The sequence below is a fragment of the Thamnophis elegans genome, chromosome 7 (assembly GCF_009769535.1).
Source record: "Thamnophis elegans isolate rThaEle1 chromosome 7, rThaEle1.pri, whole genome shotgun sequence".
Lineage (NCBI taxonomy): Eukaryota > Metazoa > Chordata > Lepidosauria > Squamata > Colubridae > Thamnophis > Thamnophis elegans.
Genome location: NC_045547.1, coordinates 452,120 through 471,834, shown reverse-complemented (window position 1 = coordinate 471,834; position 19,715 = coordinate 452,120). Strand labels below are relative to the sequence as shown.

The 19,715-nt window shown below is 62.0% G+C and overlaps 2 protein-coding genes across 4 annotated transcripts; one reads left to right on the top strand and one right to left on the bottom strand.

Moving 5' to 3' along the window:
- The first annotated feature begins 1,324 nt into the window (after positions 1 to 1,324).
- On the top strand, positions 1,325 to 12,023 carry CPT1B (carnitine palmitoyltransferase 1B). 2 transcript variants are annotated; one of them, XM_032220967.1, is made up of 20 exons: positions 1,325 to 1,520; positions 3,321 to 3,420; positions 3,985 to 4,130; positions 4,499 to 4,638; positions 5,092 to 5,269; positions 5,435 to 5,536; positions 6,041 to 6,178; positions 6,305 to 6,382; positions 6,492 to 6,599; positions 7,035 to 7,119; positions 7,575 to 7,770; positions 7,939 to 8,124; positions 8,620 to 8,725; positions 9,017 to 9,133; positions 9,772 to 9,936; positions 10,083 to 10,217; positions 10,776 to 10,928; positions 11,072 to 11,185; positions 11,441 to 11,533; positions 11,727 to 12,023. In XM_032220967.1, the coding sequence occupies exons 3-20, from the start codon at positions 3,990 to 3,992 to the stop codon at positions 11,814 to 11,816; spliced, it is 2,325 nt and encodes a 774-aa protein (XP_032076858.1). In that variant the 5' UTR covers positions 1,325 to 1,520; positions 3,321 to 3,420; positions 3,985 to 3,989; the 3' UTR covers positions 11,817 to 12,023. The 2 variants fall into 2 exon arrangements, with proteins under 2 accessions (XP_032076858.1, XP_032076857.1); XM_032220966.1 differs by lacking the exon at positions 1,325 to 1,520 and adding an exon at positions 1,621 to 1,800.
- A 394-nt stretch (positions 12,024 to 12,417) lies between these two features.
- Positions 12,418 to 18,622, bottom strand: LOC116511136 (struthiocalcin-1-like). Of its 2 annotated transcripts, none has more exons than XM_032220968.1 (6): positions 18,520 to 18,622; positions 13,923 to 14,010; positions 13,681 to 13,775; positions 13,299 to 13,436; positions 13,106 to 13,211; positions 12,418 to 12,648 (listed from the first exon to the last, which is right to left on the bottom strand). In XM_032220968.1, exons 2-6 carry the CDS (start codon positions 13,978 to 13,980, stop codon positions 12,542 to 12,544), a joined length of 504 nt encoding a protein of 167 aa, XP_032076859.1. In that variant the 5' UTR covers positions 13,981 to 14,010; positions 18,520 to 18,622; the 3' UTR covers positions 12,418 to 12,541. The 2 variants fall into 2 exon arrangements, with proteins under 2 accessions (XP_032076859.1, XP_032076861.1); XM_032220970.1 differs by having other exon boundaries at positions 13,923 to 14,005; positions 18,522 to 18,620.
- Between the last annotated feature and the right edge of the window lie 1,093 nt (positions 18,623 to 19,715).

Sequence of the window (19,715 nt, the reverse complement as noted above, 5' to 3'; positions counted from 1 at the left end):
CACAATCTCAGACACCCAATGGGCTGTGTCCAGAGGTGGGGGCACCCATCCTTCTGTCTATGTAGAGGCCAGGCCTCTTGAACACCCCCACCCGACCCCTGACCTGGACAGCTGCAATTCAGACAACTCATGAAACCCTAGCCGAGCTCTGTTGCCTGACCAGAGAGGAGAGGGTGGGGGGGGGGAGGCTGGCTACCTGGCAGCAGGGGGGGCAGCCCAGGGCAGCAGCTGTCCTCCCCTCCTCCCAGCCAGGCAACCTCTCACCCAAATTCCAACCCCTATTTATAGCACAGGCGGCCTGGCAGGACAGCCCCCTTGTTCCCGCCAGCAGCAGCCTCACGTTTTGCAGCAGAGCATCTGCGGAGCGCCCCGATTCTGCCCTTATCATGCCAGGCAGGGGGGCGCATCCCTACTACCAGCCCTCGCTTGGCCTCTGCTGCCTGGAAACCCACCCAAGAGGTTCCAGCGTTTAGCCTGGCTTGTTGGTTAGCCAAGAAATGGATAAGGAATGGAACCATGGCTCAGGATGAGCCCAGTCAGTGCATCAAGATAAGGGGCTCCGCTGGGGGGGGGCTGAGACCCCCCCCTTTCCCTGCCATAGGACCCCCCCCCATTTGCAGCTGACCTTGAGCCTGCAGTGGAAGGAGCCGGTGGCAATTCTGCCCTTCTCTGTCCTGGCAGATTCCTTGTGCAAGAGGGGTGCTTCTTGCACCCCGATGCCTTTAGCCCAAATGGTATGTGCGGAGCCGCCCGGGACCCGCTCCTCACCCGAGAAGCCCCTGCGCCGGCCAACCCCAGGGATGCAGCCTGGGGCTTCCAGGAGGGGGTGTCCGCCCGGCGTCCCCCACAGGACCCGAGAGGGGGACAGGGCCGGAGGGAGGCGGCGGCGGCGGGTCTCCCCAGGGCCCGCAAGGCCCCCAACGGCGCAGCCTGTGGAGGGAGGCTACGGACGCCCCAGTGGGAGGGGAGGGGGGCGCCGGGTCTTTGCATTGCCACCCTGAGTCGGGTCAGATGCCGCCCAGCCACGTCGGGAAGCCGGTGCCTCGGGCGAAGGGCAGCTGGGCCAGGGAGGGAGGGAGCCAAAGCGCCCTTGGTGGGGACGGGGCCAGGACGGGACAAGGGCGGGCGGAACCGCGGCCGGCGCGGCGGTTGGGCGGAATCCTGAGGGTGCCGCGCGCAACGGCCGGGGGAGAGCAACGGGAGAGGGGGAGGGGGCGGCAGTGGCGGCAGTTTACAGGCGGGGCCCGCGCGGGGTTGGGCGCCAGGGCCCCGCCCCAAGGGAGAAGCCCCCCCGTGGGCCGGGGCGCAAAATGGGGAAGGGGCGGGCCAGGCGAAGAGCGACGTGGCGGAGGCGGCAAAGGCGGGTGGGGCGCTCCGTCCTGCGGGCAAAGCGGCTGCGGAGTCCCGGCCGGCGCCCCATTTTCCTCGCTCCAGCAACCCAAGAGGGGGGGAACCGTCGTGGGAGAGCCTAGATCCCCGACTGGGGGGCCTTCGAGTAGAGGTTCCGCCTGGGGATCCCCGTAAGCGCCCCGCTTCCTCTCAAGCACGCCCGAAGGCGCCCCCACCCCCACCCTCGTAGAAGGCGAAGGGGGCCTCTTGAAGCGCTGGACGGGCCGGGCAGGGGTTAGACTCGGGGGAGGGGCCGGAGGGACCGCCCGCTTCCTCTTCCCTACTAGGGCGGCCGCCGCCCCCGCCGGGTGTCCGGTTACAGGAGGGCCGCCAGGGGGAAGGCAGAGTCTGCGGGCCGGGGCAACCGGACTTTTCCTCCCGCGCGGACAGAGCGGGCTCCCCGTCCGGCCGGTGAGATCCGGGGCTGCCCTGGGGCGGGGGTCCCTGGCCCTTCGGCTCGCGCGGCGTGCCTCGCCCGGGGAGGCAGGAGGGGGCTCCAGCCCAGCCGGACTCCTCCCCCTCGGAGTCCTTCAGTCCCCGACGGGCCCCCTCCCTCCCCGCCGCCCCTAGCCGCCCAAGTGTCCCGGGGGGAGGGGCTCCGAAGATGCCCGTGAGTCTCCCCCCCCCCTTCCTAAGACCAAAGCTCCTTCACCTTGAAAAGACGGAGGTTGGGCGCCTGGTTGCTTCTCTGGCCAAAGTCCGAAGATTCGCTCTTCCAAAAGATTCGCTCCTTTTAGGGTTTTGGATGCCTGAAGACCCCGCCCCCCACAGCCCTCGTTTGTTACAGCTGGAGACCCCCCAGCTGTCGCCCAAGAGAGGGTTCTTCCCTTCTGGAGCGGAGCGGCCGGAGGCGGCTTTCCTAGGGCAGCTGCGCTGGCAGAATCCGAGGGGGGGCGGGGGTCTGCCTGAAATCCCTGGGTAGGGTCTTGCTCAACCAGCGGAATCCGGGGACAGCCGGGACTCCTGTTTCCTGAGGGGGGTGCAGCCAAAGAGGCGGGCTGGCTGGGTGACAGCCTTTTGTTGATCTCCAGCAGGATGGGGGCGGGGGGACACCCAAAAACCCTGGGCTGCAAAGGAAAGTCCACTCCAGAAGTCTGTGGATTGAGGAAGGGTCCGGGGAGGGGCGTGCAGAGGTTGGGGCACCTGCTGCCAGGCTCTGCTTCAGACCTGCTCTGAGTCACCTCCAGAAATGCTGGGCCAGTTGTGAAAAGAAGGATGAAAGGAAGGAAATAAGGAAGAAATGAAGGAAAAGAGGGAGGAGGGAAGGAAAAGAGGGAGGGACGGGAGGGTGGGGGGGTGGATGGAAGAAAGGAGGGAGGGAGGTGGGTGGAAGGAAGGACATGAAGAAATGAAGGAAAAGAGGGAGGGAGATGAATGGATGGAAGAAACAAAGGGAAAAGGAAGGAAGGGTCCCTGAGGGACCTCAACTGGAGTGGCTTCCTGCTGCCCCTCCCCATCTCCCTCCCTTCCCACCTGGTGTGGGGTGGGTTGAAGAGGAGGCAGCAGGGATGCAGGGGGGAATTCTGGCTGGGGGCACTAAGATAGACCTTAAACCGAATAAATAATAAATACCCGGCAGGACTTCAGGGGAAGGGGAGGCACTTCATCTGCTCTTGGGGGAAGCAGGGGGGGCTCTCTGTCACCAGGGTCCCGGAGGGCCTTTCTCCCTCCCAGCTGGGCCTCCCCTCCCTCCCTCTCTCCCTCCTGGTTAGGGCACCCCCCCCCTGTGCCTGATGCCAGCCTGGGATGCCAGCCTCACATGACGGAAACAGCCTCTCCAGCCAAGCGGCTCCTTGTGTAAACAGACGGTGGCTGCAGATCAGCTGGTGGGGGGAAGGATGTGGGGGTGAAGGAGGCCCCACAGGAAGGGAAGCTTTGCCCCCAGGCCCTCAGGGCAGCTTTGACTCTGGTCCCCGCCTGTCTCCCCACAGATCTAGGGGCCAAGAGGAGCAGAAGAGAGAGAGCGAAGGGAGCCCTTGCCCAGGATCTGCCCAGGCCCTAGACCTCGAGGCTGCTGCTGACACCCAGCAGGTTAGTGGGATGGGGGGGGGGCTCACTGGAGGGGGCCCTAGCGCAGACCCACATAGACCCCTGAGCTGGGATCCATGGACCTTCGTGGGCGGGGGTGGGGAGGCCGGTGAGGGGAGGGAGGCCTCCAGCAGAGACCCTGCTCCAGACGATTCCAATTTGGGGGCCGAGAGGGGAGAAAATGGGGGTCCTGTGATGAGAAACGATTCCTGGGCTGGCAGCCAGCTGGGTGGACGGTTTCCGGGGTCTCCTGGGCCCCCTTGTCCTCCCCCCCCAAGGAGGTCTCACCACCCCCTCCCAGGCAGAATGCCACCCCACCCCCTGGTCCCCTTTGGCTGAGCAGAGTCCGGCCCTGGGGCCCTCGGGGACCCTCTTGGCCAGCCCCCCCCCTCACACCCACAGAAGGAGTGCAGAAGGGCGGCACTCTGCACATGCTCTGAGGAGGCCCTGTGCTTCTTTCCTTCCGGGGTCAATGGGATTGGAATGGAGGGGGAGGGGAACCAAGAAGCTCCCAAGACGGAGCAGCATCCGGGTGAAGAGGACCCCCGCCCCAATTCCTCCTCCCAGGCAAGATGGCAGAAGCCCACCAGGCAGTGGCCTTCCAGTTCACCGTCACTCCGGACGGGGTGGACTTCCGGCTGAGCCAGGAAGCCCTAAAGCAGATCTACCTCTCGGGCCTCCATTCCTGGAAGAAGCGCTTCATCCGGCTGAAGGTCAGCTGGGTGGGGGGGCACAAGGGCAAGGGGGGGGGGTCCTGGCAAAATCTGGGCCAGCCCCACGCCATGGGTTGGGTGGAGCCGTTGGCCTTGAGGGTGAGCAAGGGGCCGGACCTTGGCCTGGCTGCCCCCCTGGGAGCCCCCTCCCCTCCCCTGGCAGGCCGGGCATCTGGGGCTGGGTTTGAGGGTGGCCCCACGGCCCCCCTCCTTGCCCGGGACCCCAATTGTGTGGTTGCTGTCCCAGCTTTTACTCGGCCAGAAGGGGCAGGCAGGGTTGTCTTTAGAGCCGGGGGGAGGGGGCTTAAATGCGGGCGGGGGGCTCCCGGCCTTCCCAGCCCCTCCCCCTGACAGGCCCCATCTCACAGAACAGCTTCCTGACTGGGGTGTATCCCGGCTCCCCCTCCGGCTGGCTGGCCATCTCTGCCGTGACCGTGGGCAGCACGTGGGTCCACGTGGATCTCTCCAGGGGGGCCATCAGCAGAATCCAGAGGCACCTGCTCTCCAGGTGAGCCCCAGTCCCCGCCCCCCCCCCTCCCAGGGCCTGGCAGGGGAAGCCCTCCAGAGCAGTGGGGCTTGCAGGGGGCCTCCTGAGGTGGGATGATGGGGGGGGCTGTGGGAAGACCCTGGGGTCCTGCAGCTGCAGCTCCCACCCTCTCAAGGGCTCAGGGCGTCCTTTGGGGCAGGAGGGACCATGGGGCGGGGGAACTCCTGGAGGCAACCATACCCCCTTCCTCAAGGACCCTGCTGGCCCACCAGGTAGCCTCCTTGAGCCTGGAAACTCCTCCTCCTCCTCATTTCCTGGGGCAGCAGGGCCCTCGGGAGCCCTAAAGGACCTCAGAGGTCATCAAGCCCAGCCCACCCGCACATTGCTCTCTCCTACGCCCCCCTCCCTCCAGCCACTCACCTGGCCTGCCCGGACCACCGTCCAGAAACCCCCCCTCCCCCTGTGTCCCTCCAGCTGCAGCCGCTACTTCAACCTCCGCCAGCAGACCCTGCTCAGTGCCCTGATCTTCTCCACGGGCGCCTGGGTCCTGGGCATCTGGCTGCGCCGCCAGATGTTGAAGGTGCTGCTCTCCTACCACGGCTGGATGTTCGAGCCCCATGGCAAGACCAGCTTCAGCACCAAAGTCTGGGTGGTGAGGAGGCCCCGGGGCCCGAGTGGGACCCCTCCCTGGTAGGGGAAGGGAAGCCTTGCCCTCCGGCTCCCCACAAGGCCAGGGGGCCCGGCTGGGGCCAAGGCGTGGTGGGGCTGCCCAGGGCCCCTCCCCTCCCCTCTCTGCCTGACCGCCCTCCCCTTGCAGGCCTTGGTGAAGGTCATGTCCGGGCGCCACCCGCTGCTCTACAGCTTCCAGACCTCCCTGCCCAAGCTGCCAGTGCCCCGCGTGGAGGACACCATCCAGAGGGTAAGGGGCTGCCCTCCGCCCTGCCCCCCCCGGCCCCACAGAGGAGGAGGGCCCGGCTGCCTTGAACTGGAAGGGCGTGTGGAGCATGGGGTGCTGCCTTGAGGGTGGGCAGGGGGGCTAAAGGGTCCCTGATGGGATGGGGGCAGGGAGGGGGTCCCTAAGTGCCTTTGCCATGTCTGAGGGGGGGGCTGCCTGCAGCCCCTGTTTCTTGCCTCTTCCTGCTGGGGGGGGAGGGAGAGAGGGAGGGGGGCAGGCAGTGCCCCAGTTGCTGCTTCTGGCTGGCTGGGGCTGGGGAGCCACAACAGACCCGGAGTGTCATGTCCCAGTTTGAAGGGGGGGCTCCATATTCCCAGAGAGAAGAGACCCCCCTCCCAGTTCTGTCCGTGGAGGCTAAATCAGGGGCTGCCTGGGGCTCTGGGCAAGGTCTCTGGGTTCACTTGGGCCTAGGAGGGGGGGAATGGTAGAACGCACACCCCCAATCGCTGCTCCTTTCTTTGCCTGCAGTATCTGGAGTCTGTGCAGCCCTTGCTGGAGAAGGAGAAGTTTGAGCAGATGGAGGTCCTGGCCAGGGACTTCCAGCAGAAGGTGGGCTCCCGCCTCCAGAAGTTCCTAGTCCTCAAGTCCTGGTGGGCCACCAACTACGTGAGTTCCTCCCCCCCTCCTCCCCCCACGGCCCCTGGTCCTTGGAGCCCAGCCTGTGGAGGGAGCCTCCCGTGGGAGAGTGGGTCCCCCCCGGCAGCCCCCCAAGGAAGCCGTTCTCTCCCACAGGTGAGCGACTGGTGGGAGGAGTACATCTACCTGCGAGGGAGGGGCCCCATCATGGTCAACAGCAACTACTACCTCATGGTGAGTCTCAGCCGCTGGGGGGCTCCGTGGGGCAGAGCCTGGCGGGAGGCCCCCCCCTGCCTGCCAGGTCATCAGCTGCTCCCTCCCTCCGCCCTCCCCCCCCCCACAGGACTTTCTCTACATCACCCCCACGCCCATCCAGGCTGCCCGAGCGGGCAACTGCGTGCACGCCATCCTGAAGTACCGGCGCCAGCTGGACCGGGAAGAGCTTGCGCCTGTGAGTAGAAGTTTTGGGGGTGGGGGTCTTACAAGGGGCCCCACACAGCCCTTTCCCAGAAGCCTTCTGGAGGAAAATGTGCCCCCTCCAGAAAGTCCTGCCCACCCCCTGGCAAATCCCCTCTTCCCTCATCCAGAGAGCTTCCCTGGGCTTCTGGGGGAGGGGGCTTGGCTGGGTTAGGGGCTTCTTTAGCCCCCCCCCAACTGAAGGATCCATTTCTCCCCCAGTTCTGCTGGGAAGAGAAATCCTCCTGGCTGCCTTGGTGCCAGTCGTGGCCCCCATGGGGAAAGGGGCTTGTGGGGAGGGGGAGTTCACTGCCTACTCCTCTGCCCTCCCCCCTTGCCCACTGCCCCTTCTCTGCTCAGATGCCCCCAGGCTCCGGCCTCCTCTAGCGCCAGGCTGAGCCCGAACCCCTCGGCCTCTCTCTGCCCCCAGGTGATGGCGCTGGGCGTGGTGCCCATGTGCTCCTACCAGATGGAACGGATGTTCAACACGACGCGCATCCCTGGCAAAGAGGCAGGTGGGCAGCGCTGGGGGAGGAAGGCGCCAAGCGTCCAGATTGTGACCCCCCAGGGAGGCCGCAGGGGGGTCACAAGGGTGAAAAACGGCCATAAGGCACTTTTTCAGCGCTCCCATCGTAACCTTGAAGGGGCACTCAATGGAGGGACATAAGCTGAGGACCACCTGAATCAGGAACTGACCCAGGTGGGGGAAGGGAGGGTTGGAGGTGGCTGGCCAATCATCTCAGAGGCAAGAAAGTTGACCCTTGACTTCGGGACCCCACACCCTCCTCCTCCTCCTTCCAAGCCCCGGAAGGGGGGAAGGGGGTCGGGCGATTTGGAGGTCAGCGTGGAGCAGAATCGCTCCAGCCAGAGGTCAGCCCCCCCTGGGCCTTCAGGGACCGCAGGGTGTGTGTGTGTGTGTGAGAGAGAGAGAGAGACCTGTCACTCATCCCCACCCCCCACCCACCCCCAGACTCCCTCCTGCACCTGGCCGACAGCAGGCACCTGGCCGTCTTCCACAGAGGCCGCTTCTTCAAAGTCTGGCTCTACCACGGGGGGAAGCACCTGCCCCCCCGGGACCTGGAGATGCAGTTCCAGCGCATCCTGGACGACCCCTCCCCTCCGCAGCCGGGGGAGCTGAGGCTGGCAGCCCTCACTGCGGGGAGCAGGTAGCCCGTGCGGGAGGGGGGCAGGGAGGGGGCACCCCCCCACACACAGTGGGAGGAGCGGGCACGACAAGGGGTGCCCGCGTGCATTCTGAGCCCCAGAGTGTGGGCTGCCTTGGAGGCACGCGTGGCAGCCGGGCCCCCCCCTCCTCCTCCTCCTGCCCCTTCCAGGGTGCCCTGGGCTGAGGCCCGTGCCAAGTTCTTCAGCCGGGGCAAGAACAGGGCATCGCTGGACTGCATCGACCGAGCCGCCTTCTTCCTGGCGCTGGACGAAGAGCCGCAAGGCTTCAGCCCTGAGCGGGAGGAGAGCCTCAGCGACTACGCCAAGAGCCTCCTGCACGGGCGCTGCTACGACCGGTGAGGGCATCCCTGGCACGCAGGCATCCGGCCCCAGCTGGGCTGGGCTGGCACTGGGGGGTTACTTTGGGGTTCCCTTTGCTATTCTCCCCAATTGCTCAAGGCGGTTGAATCGATCCCACACCCTTCCTTCCCCCTCCTCCTTCCCCTTTCCCCCCCACAACAACCCTGCGAGGTGGGTTGGGCCGAGAGAGAGGAACCGGCTTTCGTGGTTAAGGCAAGGCCTGCACTCACCGTTGGTCACTCTCTCGCCTGGTGCTTTAACCACTAGACCAAACTATTCCCTCTCCATCCTGGGCCCCACAGATTTCCTTTAGGGGCTCAAGCAGGGCGCAGGAAGGAGGGTGGGGGGCAGCCGGACCCTCTTTCAGCATGGGGCCTCTTGGTCCTGGGAACTCTGTGCCTCTCCTCCCCTGCCCCCAAGGCCCCCGTAGAGGGGAGGGCCTCTTCCTGGAGCCCCTGCTGGCTTTGGTGCAGTTGGGCTCTCCTCCCCAGGTGGTTCGACAAGTCCTTCACACTGGTGGTCTATCCGAACGGCAAGCTGGGGGGCAACGCCGAGCACTCGTGGGCCGACGCCCCCGTCATGGGGCACCTCTGGGAGGTGAGCGGCCCTTTTGGTCCCCTTGGGGAGGGGGGCTCTGCCGGGGGCCCCGGAAGGGCCACAGCCTGTCCATGACCTCTGCACCGCTTGGGGACAGACTGGCTGAGGCTGATGGGATGGGGAGTGGAAGGCAAAGGAGGCTGCCTAACCCTGTGGTGCCCTTTCTCTCCCTCCCTCCCTTCATCTTCCTTCCTTTCTTTTCCTTTGTTCCTTTGTTCCTTCCTTCATTTTCCTCCCTCCCTCCCTCCATCTTCTTTCCTTTCATCTTCCTTCCTTCCTCTCCCTGCCCAGTTCATGCTGGCGACGGACCAGCTCCTGCTGGGTTACTGCAATGGCGGGCACTGCCAGGGGGTGCCCAACACCGATCTGCTCCCCCCGCAGCGCTTGCTGTGGGACTTTCCAGAAGAGGTGGGTCTGGGGGCCGTCCCGAGTGGGGAGCCTGAAAGGGGCTCAGAGGGAAGAGAGTGGATCCTTCCCTTAGTACCACAGCCCCCTCCCAAGAATTACTCTGCCTAGGAAGCAAGTGGGAGACCCCCCCACACAACAGTCTCCCTCCTGAAAAGATCCTTGGGGGGAGGGGGGTTGAAGGTTGTTGGGGGGCTCCTTGCAAGGAAGAGATTCTGCCCAGCTTTAGGCTCCTCATGTGGGGGGACCCTTGAGGCCATCCAGTCCAGCCTCCTGCTGAGTACAGGGATCCCCGTTAAAGCCTCCATGCCAGAGCCCCCCCCCCACTTTCTTGGAGGGCTGGTCCAAGGGGCAAATCCTGCCCTTGTAGAAAGCTGGCACAAGCTGGCACAGCGGAGAGCTTCTCTGGGTGAAATGGGAGGTTGTGGTTGTGGGAAGCCCACCATAAATGCTTTGCAAGCCAGATGGTGGTTTATTGGCTTCTCCTGCACCCTACAAAGACCGGAATGGCATCTGCGGGCACCGGGTGAGGGTTTGGGTGGGGAATTTTGCACGGAGGGAGGGAGGGAGGGAGGGATCCCCCCTGGGGGCCCATGGATGCCCCTCTCTTGCCCCCCGTCTCAGGGTGCCTCTCCCCGCAGTGCATCCAGGCCATCGATGCGTCGTACGGCGAGGCCCGAGCGCTGGCGGACGAGGTGGACTTCTGCTGCTTCTGCTTCAGCGCTTTCGGCAAAGGGCTGATCAAGAAGTGCCGGACCAGCCCGGACAGCTTCATCCAGATCGCCCTGCAGCTGGCACACTTCCGGGTGAGGAGGGAGGGGGCGCCGGGCTCTCAGGCCAGGGGAGCAGGGCAGCCCGGCTGCCAAGGGGAGCTCAGGGGGGAGCCGCGGGGATGGGGAAGGTTCTGTGCTCTCCTCACCCGCCTCCTGCCCTCTCCTCCCCCCCCTTGCAGGACAGGGGCCACTTCTGCCTCACCTACGAGGCCTCCATGACGCGGCTCTTCCGGGAGGGCCGGACGGAGACCGTGCGCTCCTGCACCAGGGAGGCCACGGCCTTCGTGCGCAGCATGAGCGACCCCAAGTGTAGCGTGAGTCTCCCCCCCCCCCCGGCCCCAGCTGCAGCCCCCCACTGCCTTTCATGGGGGGCCTCAGAAGCCCCAGAGAGCCTCAGGAGGGGGGCAAACGGCCCCTCCCGCCCAACCCCAGGAAGAGGGGGGGGGCTTTCCCCAAAAGGGGTGGGGCGAAGGCTGTGTTTCCAGGGGCTCCCACGGATGGCAGCCTGGAGGTTCTCCAGCTTTTCTGCTGTGGGCACCCAGGGCATGCAGAGGCCGGGATTGAACTCCGGGGGGCTTCTGGGGCGAGGATGGGTGGGCAGAGCAGGCGGGAAACTTCAGAGCTCAAAGGTTGAGCATGGAAATTGTGCCCCCGTGGGACCCCCTAAGCAAGGGAAGCTCCTTCGTAACTCGGAGGGAGTTGGGGAGGGGGCTTGTGGTGGGATCCTGACAGAGGCAGGGTCAGGATGAAGAAGGGGAGGCCTCCGGCACAGGTGGCGCCTTGGCAGTGCCTGGAACTGCCCGCCTTGGGGAGGCGAAACAGCTGTTCAGGTTGGGCACCACTCCCTTCTCCCCCCCCCCGGCTCCCCATAGCCCCCGGACCGCCTGCAGCTCTTCCAGGCAGCGGCCGAGAAGCACCAGCAGATGTACCGCCTGGCCATGACGGGGGCCGGGATCGACCGGCATCTCTTCTGTCTCTACGTGATGTCCCGCTACCTGGGTGTGAAGTCTCCCTTTCTGGACAAGGTGAGGGGGGGTCCTGGCCGTGTGGCCCCAGGCTTTAGGGGGCTCTGTGCTGAGCCATCCTGAGCGAGTGACTGCCCTGTGGGCTGCGGTTTGGGAGGGAAGAGAAGCTGGTCTTGCTGGGGTGACCCTCCTCTCCCCCCCAGGTGCTGTCCGAGCCCTGGCGCCTCTCCACCAGCCAGACCCCCCAGCAGCAGATCAGGATGTTCAGCCTGGAGGCCTACCCGGACTACGTCTCCTCGGGCGGGGGCTTTGGGCCAGTGAGTGGGGCCGGCCGGACGGCGGGGGTGGGAAGAAGGGAAGGGACAGGGGCTGTGCAGAGGGATGGGCCAAAGTCCCCAGGGAGGGAGGAGTGCCAGAGTCGGGAGGGGCTGGCAGAAGAGCCAGAAAGAGGGCGGGAGGGAGGGGAAAGAGATGAAGGGGGAGGGAAGGCGGGGCTTTGGCAAGGCAGACCAGGGGCTCCTCCCACACCTCCGGTCTTAGTGTGGGGCCCTCAGCGTCCCTCCCCCCTGCAGGTGGCGGACGATGGCTACGGGGTCTCCTATATCATTGCTGGGGAGAAGCTGATTACGTTTCACATTTCCAGCAAGTTCTCCAGCCCAGAAACAGTGAGTGCCCCGAGGAACGGCGGGTGGACTGGGGGAGGCCCAGGGCCCGGCCCCTTTGCAAGAGCCACTCTCGGGGGAGGGGGGGGCAGGGGTGTCTCTGGGCCAGGGAGCATCCCCCTCCCCCAGGCTGCCTCTGTGGCCTTCAAGGGCTGCTCCTCCTGCCTTGAGTGATGCCCCGTCTCCTCCCCCCTAGGACTCGAAGCGCTTTGGGGCCAACATCCGCCAGGCCATGGTGGACATAGCCGCCCTGATGGACATGCAGCCCAGGCAAAAGGCCCGCTGAGCCGGGGGGGCTTTGCCCAGAGCCACAAGGAAGCAGCAGCCGCCTTCGGGGAAGCCACGCCGGGCATCGTGGAGCCTGGTGCCAGCCGGCCGGCTGCGTCTCCCGCCCTGCAGAGCTGCACTGTGGGTGCAGCGGGGATTCGCGGGGAGTGGGGGGCAGAGCGGCTGCCCCGTGATGTCCCTCATAAAGGAGGAGCACTTCAGGGACCCCCTTGTGTGAAGCCTCCTGATTTGGCCTGGGGGGATCCTTCTGGTGAAGCTCTTGGGGGGGCAGAGGCCCCACTGCGAACGTCAGCCCGGACCCAGAGGCCTTCCTGGTTGCCTGGGGGTTGCTGTGCTTTCCCTGTGCCCCCCCCTCCCTTCCTAAGCGATGGGCATCTCCTCCAGAGGGGCTGGGGGGAGAGGGCATCTTCCTGGACAAGGACAGAAGTTCGGCAGATGCTGTCCCCCCACCCCACCTGATGGAGCGCAGCCTGCGAGAAAGTCAAGCGCCCCAAGAGGGCAGCCTTCAACTGCCATGTCAGGGGGGGAGGGGGTTGAGGGTAAGTGGGTAGGATCTCCCCCCTGCCCCCCCCCTGCAAGTGCAGCGGCTGAGTGCCAGATCCTTTGCTCAGAAGCTGTTTATTGGGAGATGCTGGGGAGAGCGAGGCCTTGGTGGGAGGAAGGGGGGGCGGGTAGAGGGGCAGGGGGGGCTCTGGGCCTTGGCCGTGGGAGGTGGAGGCAGATTCAGGGCTGGAGTCCCTGGGGGGCCTGGGTGGGGGCAGCCGCTGCCAAGCTCTTGCAGAGGAAGGGGTTCCGGTCGTAGCAGGAATCGTCGTCCCACAGCATGAACCCTGGAAACAAAAAGGGGGGGGGTCAGGTCTGGAAAAAGCGGTTGGGGTCCCTCGCCCAGCCCAGATGGACCCTTGGCCACCTGTGACGGGAAGCCTGTCACTACAGGGGGCAGGCGGAGAGGGGGGCGTTCTGCAAATGTCTTGGCACGGTGCCAGCCTTACTCACTTAGCAACTGACAAAAAAGTTTGTCAAACGGGGCAAAACTCATTCAACAGCCGTTTCACTTAGCAACAGACATTTTGGGCTGAACTGTGGTCGGGGTATTGTGCGGTCCCCACTCCTGGTTTTGTGAACTGGGGGAGGGTCTTCAGAGGCCACTTCAATGGGAGTCCTTTTGCCCCACTTCAGTGCAGTTCCTTGGGGCAGGGAGTCCCACTCAGAAGCCCAGGGCATCCTTCCGAGGGAGGGTCTGCACTATGGAGATGGGAGCCCCTTCCCCCGCCCTCCGGCCCTCACCGTAAGAGTCATCCAGGGCGGCGCAAGTCTTCCAGGAGCGGTGGTAATGCTTTTCCCAGGCGGTGTAGCCCACGGGGCTGCCATCCACCCAGGCCCAGGTCCGGCTCTAGAGGCACAAGCCGTGGAGACTGGTCAGTGGAGGAAGAAGCAGGGGGAGGGGAGGGGGCGCCACAAGCCACCCCCAGTCACTCACGTTGGAGGGGAGGAAGAACCCCAGCCAGACGTCCTCGCGCTCCCACCACTGAGCCTTGGTCAGGAAGTCGGCCACGGTTTGGTGCTCTTCACGGGTCAGGATGGAGGCCAGGTGGCCATTGTGGCTTTGGCAGAAGGCCTGGAGTGGGGGGAGATCGGCAGAGATGCTGCGGAGGAAGCCGGCTGCCTGCCCTCGAAGTGGCACAACCGCAACTGCTCTCAACCGTGGTCATTTGAGGATGGGTGGACCTCAACTCCCAGAACTCCCCAGCCAGCGGGAGAAGCTGGGTCTCCTTCCCCTGGCATTGCCCCCTCAGCAGCCAGGGTGTGGGTGAGGCTGAACCCCTGGCAGTGCCAGGCCTCCCTCCCCTGCCCTGACTCACCTCCGCCTGCTGCCAGTTCACCTCCTGCTCAAAGTAGCCATAGCAGTGGCCATTGTAGGAGAGCCAGCCGCCAGGGCAGGGGTCAGCTTGGGCATCTGCAAAAGCAGGAAAGGGGTGAGGCCCCGAATGCCCACAGGGTGGCTTTGCTGCCAGGAAGTGGAACTGCAGAACCCATGGGAGGAAGGACCGGGGGAGCCCCCTCCCCTCTTTCAGCTATGGGGAGGGGGGAAGAGGAGACTCACCAGCTGCGAAGGGCACAAGCGCCAGGCAGAGCAGGAGGCCAAGGCTGAAAGGGCCCATCCTCCGATGAGGCTTCCGAGAGCTGCTGCATAAGGAAAGAGAAGGCGTGAGGGGAGGGGACAGAAGGGGAGGGGGAGCATGGAAGCCTCCATGGGGGGGGGATGGGACGCCCCCCCCCCATCAGGCCTTCCTGCTAGAAAATAGAAAAAGGGACTGTGCTTCTCTGCTCTTATGAGTCTCCATCTCTTTCCTCCCGCTAACCTTACCTGCCCAGGTGCGACAGCAGCCGATTTCTTTCTGCACTGCCGAAAGTGCTCAAATGCTCCACTGAGGCAATTGATGTAATTCCACACCTTCACAGTCTTTTTATTTCCCCACCACCCTCCACTTTGCTGCCATGGGACCCTGATACACTCGTGCACAGAAACCGTGGCTAAGTTATGAGGATTTTGTTTTACTCCCCGAGATAAGGAAACTGTGGGGATCAGGGCCGAGGGACTGTAGGGGCACAAAAACACAGAGGGGCTTAGAGCTTGATTGAAAACCTTTCGTTTTGCTTCAGGGCTTGTAACCTTTCATGGGTTTTCTATTTTTCTTAATGGAATTATTCAAAGGAAAATATTCAGTATGATATTTAAGAGTAATAACAGAAGAACCTAGTTGGGAGGGACCTTGGAGGTCTTCTAGTCCAACCCCCTGCTCAGACAGGAAAGCCTGCACCATTCCAGGCAAAAGAGGGAGAAGTTTCTACTTGATGGTCCTAAAAATCTCGGGGGAAGAATTTCGGAAGGATAAAACGGCCAGCAAATAAAGTATACTGGGAATCCTCAACTTCCAACTATTTGATGATTGCCCTTTGCTGCTTCCTTTTAGCCACGGGATCAAAATTCAGAGACCTGCCGCCTGACTCGTATCTATGGCTGGAATTGTGATCCCCTTTTTGCAACCTTCTGACAAGCAAAGTCAATGGGTTCACTTAACGACCGTGGTAAGAAAGGTCATAAAAGAGTGCAAAAATAACCGAAACCTCGCACTTGTAACCGTCGAAGCGCCTCCAGGATCGAGGCCGTTGTTTCATGACTCGTGCCCAATTTTACAACTCTTTTTTCCCCACAGTTGTTAAGTGAATCGTGTTTGTCAGAAAGCGGAGCTCATGGGACCCAGAGGCGGCCCTGGGAAATGCATCGGCCGCCTGCCAAGCTCCCTGCAGGGATGCCTGGACACCAGTGTGAGGACCGGTCATTAGCCGGGTTTTTTCAGTGCCATTGTAACTGGTCACTAAACAAACGGTTGCAAGTTGAGGATTTCTCGTGCAGGAATAAAAGCGCAGATAGTCCTCAACTCAACGACCACAATTCAGGCCAAAATGTTTGTTGCTGAGTGAGACATTTGTTAATTTTGCACCGTTTTCTTGGCCACGGGGGTGAAGTGATACCTCGGCCCTGTAGCCAGAGGGAAGCTTTTGAATCGAGCTCTTAAGACGCTCTGAGTTTTTGTGTCCTGATCCTCACAGGTTTGCTTCTCTTGGGGACAAAAGCAAAAGGACAGTGTGTCAGTGGCCTCAGGTGAGCATTTGAGCCTCCCCAGCAGTGCAGAAAGAAATCAGCGGCTGCCACATCACCTGGGCAGGTAGGTTTAGAGTGAAGGGAAGAGATGGAGACAGGTAGCAGCCCTTTCCCATAATTTGAATGGGGGCGGCAGGAAGAAGGTAAAAAGAGCATTCTGTTGCTCTCTTTAAGTGCCATTTCACCATGTCACCAAAGGGCTGTGCGTGTTTTTCATACCAGCCTTGGCTTGAAATACTATAAATGCACGTAGGAGCATCGTGAATAGTTTCTGAAAACCGACAGAGCACAAGATCTGTAGCTCAAGAGTTGAGCTGTGGGGTCCTTGGTGCTCTCTGAACGCGGGGGGGGGGTGGGTTTCCTCAGGCGTTTCAGGACCCAACTAGGGAAAAATCATCAGTGCTTGTTGGTAATGAAATCTCCGCATGAAAGGAAAAGTTGCAGACTGCAGGAACCAGGAAAACCACTCAGGTGGCAGAGATCACCTGAGGACACAGAGGAACCTCTAAAACAGTGTTTCTCAACCTTGGCCACTTGAAGATGTCCGGACTTCAACTCCCAGAATTCCCCAGCCAGCATTCGCTGGCTGGGGAATTCTGGGAGTTGAAGTCCGGACATCTTCAAGTGGCCAAGGTTGAGAATCACTGCTCTAAAAGGATGCAAATGCCCAGCCGTCTGCAAGGAGGATCAATCCTTCCATTTCCCCACCATCCAGTCAGAGCTGAAGAAGCTTCTTGGATGAGAAGCGAAACCCCTTCAAAGGAGGGGTGGGAAAGTCCAGTTGTCTCCTGAGAAAAACACCTTTGGGACGACCAGGACTTGTATGGCTGAGAATCTCTACAGACTCTGCAAGAAAACCACCAACCTCCGAGAGCTCCAAGCACCCCACAATTTCTGGAAAGGTGACTCAAAAATAGTTGGATTTTCTGGGTTATTGGATTACATATAGTAACATAGTTGGGCTCAGGGGCCGCAGAAAAAAAAGCATGTCGTGAATAACACAAGGTTTTATCCGGAGCCCTGTGGGTGTCTGCAGGTGGTGTTGGCTTTCCTGGATCCTTTCCTTATGTTACCTACCCTGTTTTCCCAAAAATGACCCGTCCCCGGATAATAAGCCCAATCAGGCTTTTGAGCGCATGCATTGAAACAAGCCCTCCCCAAAAATGTTCCAACAAAGCATTGTGGTGACCACGCTCAACGCCTCCTGCATCTCAAAAATGACGAGAGCTCCCCAAAAACTAGGCCAAGCGCTTATTTTGGGGGGGGGGGGTCAAAAGAAAATAAGACCCTGTCTTATTTTGGGGGAAAATGCGTTCAGAGTCAGGAGTAAATCAGTAGCTTCTTGGCAACAGCGGCAGCCACTTTGGCACAGCTTGAAATCAAAGTTCAAAGTTTAATGAATTTATATGCCACCCAATCCGAAGGACTCCGGGCGGCTTACATAAAAACAATTTTGAATACTAAAAAAAATTTAAAATAGAACGACAAAGCAGGTTAAAAAGACACAACATGCACTCAGCCTTAGAAATAACTTTCTGCAGCTGTGATTTGCACACTCAGTTCATATTCTTTGCATGAGAAAAGATACACACGTAGGGACACTGTGCACACACCCATATATTGAAAGTGATATCCGGACCCACCAAGGAAAGGGGGCTCAACCGGCTCAGTGTTCTGGGCATCTACCTAGACCAGTGTTTCTCAACCCTGGCAACTTGAAGATGTCTGGACTTCAACTCCCAGAATTCCCCAGCCAGCGAATGCTGGCTGGGGAATTCTGGGAGTTGAAGTCCAGACATCTTCAAGTTGCCAGGGTTGAGAAACACTGACCTAGACCAACGCATTTCAACCTGAGGCTGGAGGCAGGAGAAGCACCAGCGAGTAAGAGACACGCGTCAAAGAGGATCAGGGCACTTTGGAACTTTTCTGCTTGCCTTTCATCCCCAGGGAGGCCGAAATAGATTCCCCCACCCCTTCGTTATGAAACTTCTGTTTTTCCTGGTAATTCCCAGGGGTCAACAAGGAATCCAGGACATTCAAACAAGAGGCGTGTCTGGGGGGTGTGAGTGCGACACTCCCCGTCCCATAGAAAGGAATGGTATTTCCCATCCCAGAGCCGCACCCCCCTCCCCCCCAGCGCCATCACGGCTCGACAGATACACCCCCCCCCTCCAGACTGGCTGCCGGGAGGTGCGGCTACGTGTCCCTTGTAGCGCCCCCCCCTCCCGGTAAAATTATCCCTAGACGAATCGGCCGGGTCGAGAGGGCGGAGGGCCGGGGCTCCGTTGGCGGCGGAGCGCAGGCGGGAGGCCAGCTCAGTCTAAAGACCCGCTGTTGGTCGGCTCTGGCTGGAAGATCGGGGCGAGATGGGCGCCAGCATGTGGCGGAGGCGAAGTGGCCCATTCCGGGCCTGAGCTCTATCCTGCCTTCTCTTGGATCTCTCCGAGGTGCTGAGCTCCAGCCGCGCTAAGCGCAGCTGGAGTTGATTTGGGGCTGGCAAGTAGGGACGCGCCCCTCCTCCCTTCTCCCTCCCTGTGGGCAGAAAGGGCCGGGAACTGGGCCACCGGGCGGCTGAAGGGCGCTCAATCCCGAGAGTGCCAGGCGCAGCCTCGAAGAGCCCGATTCCACCGGGGGTCTCGGGAGGGGACCTGCTTTTGCGCCCGCCACGCCTGGTAGAAACCGAGCCTCGCCCTGGCGCCCTCCAGATGCGTCTCCCCGACCTTACTCGCTGGGAGTGTTTGGAGAGGGGGACGGGGGGCCTATGCAGCTGGGAAAGCCACGGAAGAGCCCACCCTCCGCCAGCCGAGCGCGCGGGCCTCTTGGCCAGGCTTGGCCGCCGCGGCTAGTGCGGGCTGCTCCTGGGGTCTCAGCTGCCCGCTCCCCAAGGCGAGCCTCTGCTGCTTGCCCCGCTGAGCCGGGAAGAGCCTGCCTGCCATGGCCCGGATGCGGGAGGCTTCGTACTGAAACAGCGGGTCCTTCCACTCGCCCCCTGGCTCGACGAGTGGAAGGCCCGATGGGTGGGAAGAGGGCACTCACCGGGGGTCCTGTCGCGCCGGGAGGAGAGGAAGCCCTGAGCAGCCGAAGCGGAGAGAAGAAGAGAGGAGCGGCTTCCCCGGGCTTTATAAGCCGACCTGCCCCGCCCCTGCCCGGCAGCTGTCAGGGCCGCCCCCTCCCCCGCACGGAGAGCTCCGACGGGGTGGCCCCCTCGGCAGCAGTTTGGGATCGCCGCTGCTTATCGGGAGCCCCGTGGCAGGCAGGAAGATGGAAGGGAGGCTGGCTGCAGGCTCAGGGCCCCAAAGCGCCCCCCGGAGCCCCCATTTCCACATGCACCCCCCCCCCCACGGAGAGGCGGTCTGCTGGCCAAGACAGCCCGAGGTGGGGTTTTTCAAAACAAAGAGAAATCCTCCAGGAAAGGCAAGGGTGCAGACAGCACAGAATGTGCCCACTTTAAGGGTGGGTGAAGTGGGGGGGGGGGCTCCCACAAAGGGGAGGAGGCATTTCCTGTGTTGGGCGTGAAAAACTGCCCAGCAGCCTGAAGTGCTCTTTGGCTCCTCCCAGTGACCGGTGTGAATGGGGCCAAGGCCTGAAGTGGTCTGTCCTGCCATGATCCTCCCCATGAGCCTCCTTCCCCGTGGCTCTTCCGGCATCCTTTCTCTGGCTCCGCCCTGCCAAACTGGCTCACAGAGGCTCCCAGGGCCCCCAAATCAGCCTCAAAACATTCATGAAGCCAATAGCCGTGCAATGATGATCAATGAAGCCGGACAACTGTTTATGGCAGCTCAGCCTAATCTAAGCAGCTCATCAAAGCCCAGAAGGAAAAATGGGGGGGGGGGGGGTTTGCGCAGCAATACTGCAAATGGAACATCTGGGGAAGCATTTCCACAGGGTGGGGATGGCTGTGGAAAAATTCTCTCTCTGTCTCTCTCTGTCTCTCTCTGTCTCTCTCTGTCTCTCTGTCTCTGTCTCTCTCTCTCTCTCTCTCTCTCTCCCCCCCCCCAACTTATCCCTTACTCCACACATAAGATGGTCCCAATCGGGACAAAGCAGAGGAGAAGTTGGCTCTACCTGGAGGAGTTGATGGTCCTGAAGAAAATCTTTTTCCTTTAGCTACTCTTCTACCCAGCTTCTTTGGAGGGTGGGTGCCAATATATCAATATATCAAAAGTATGTCAAAAACCCTCTATGAAGCTCAGCCCTGAGCCCCAAAGGAGCTCTTTCAAAGGCAGCTGG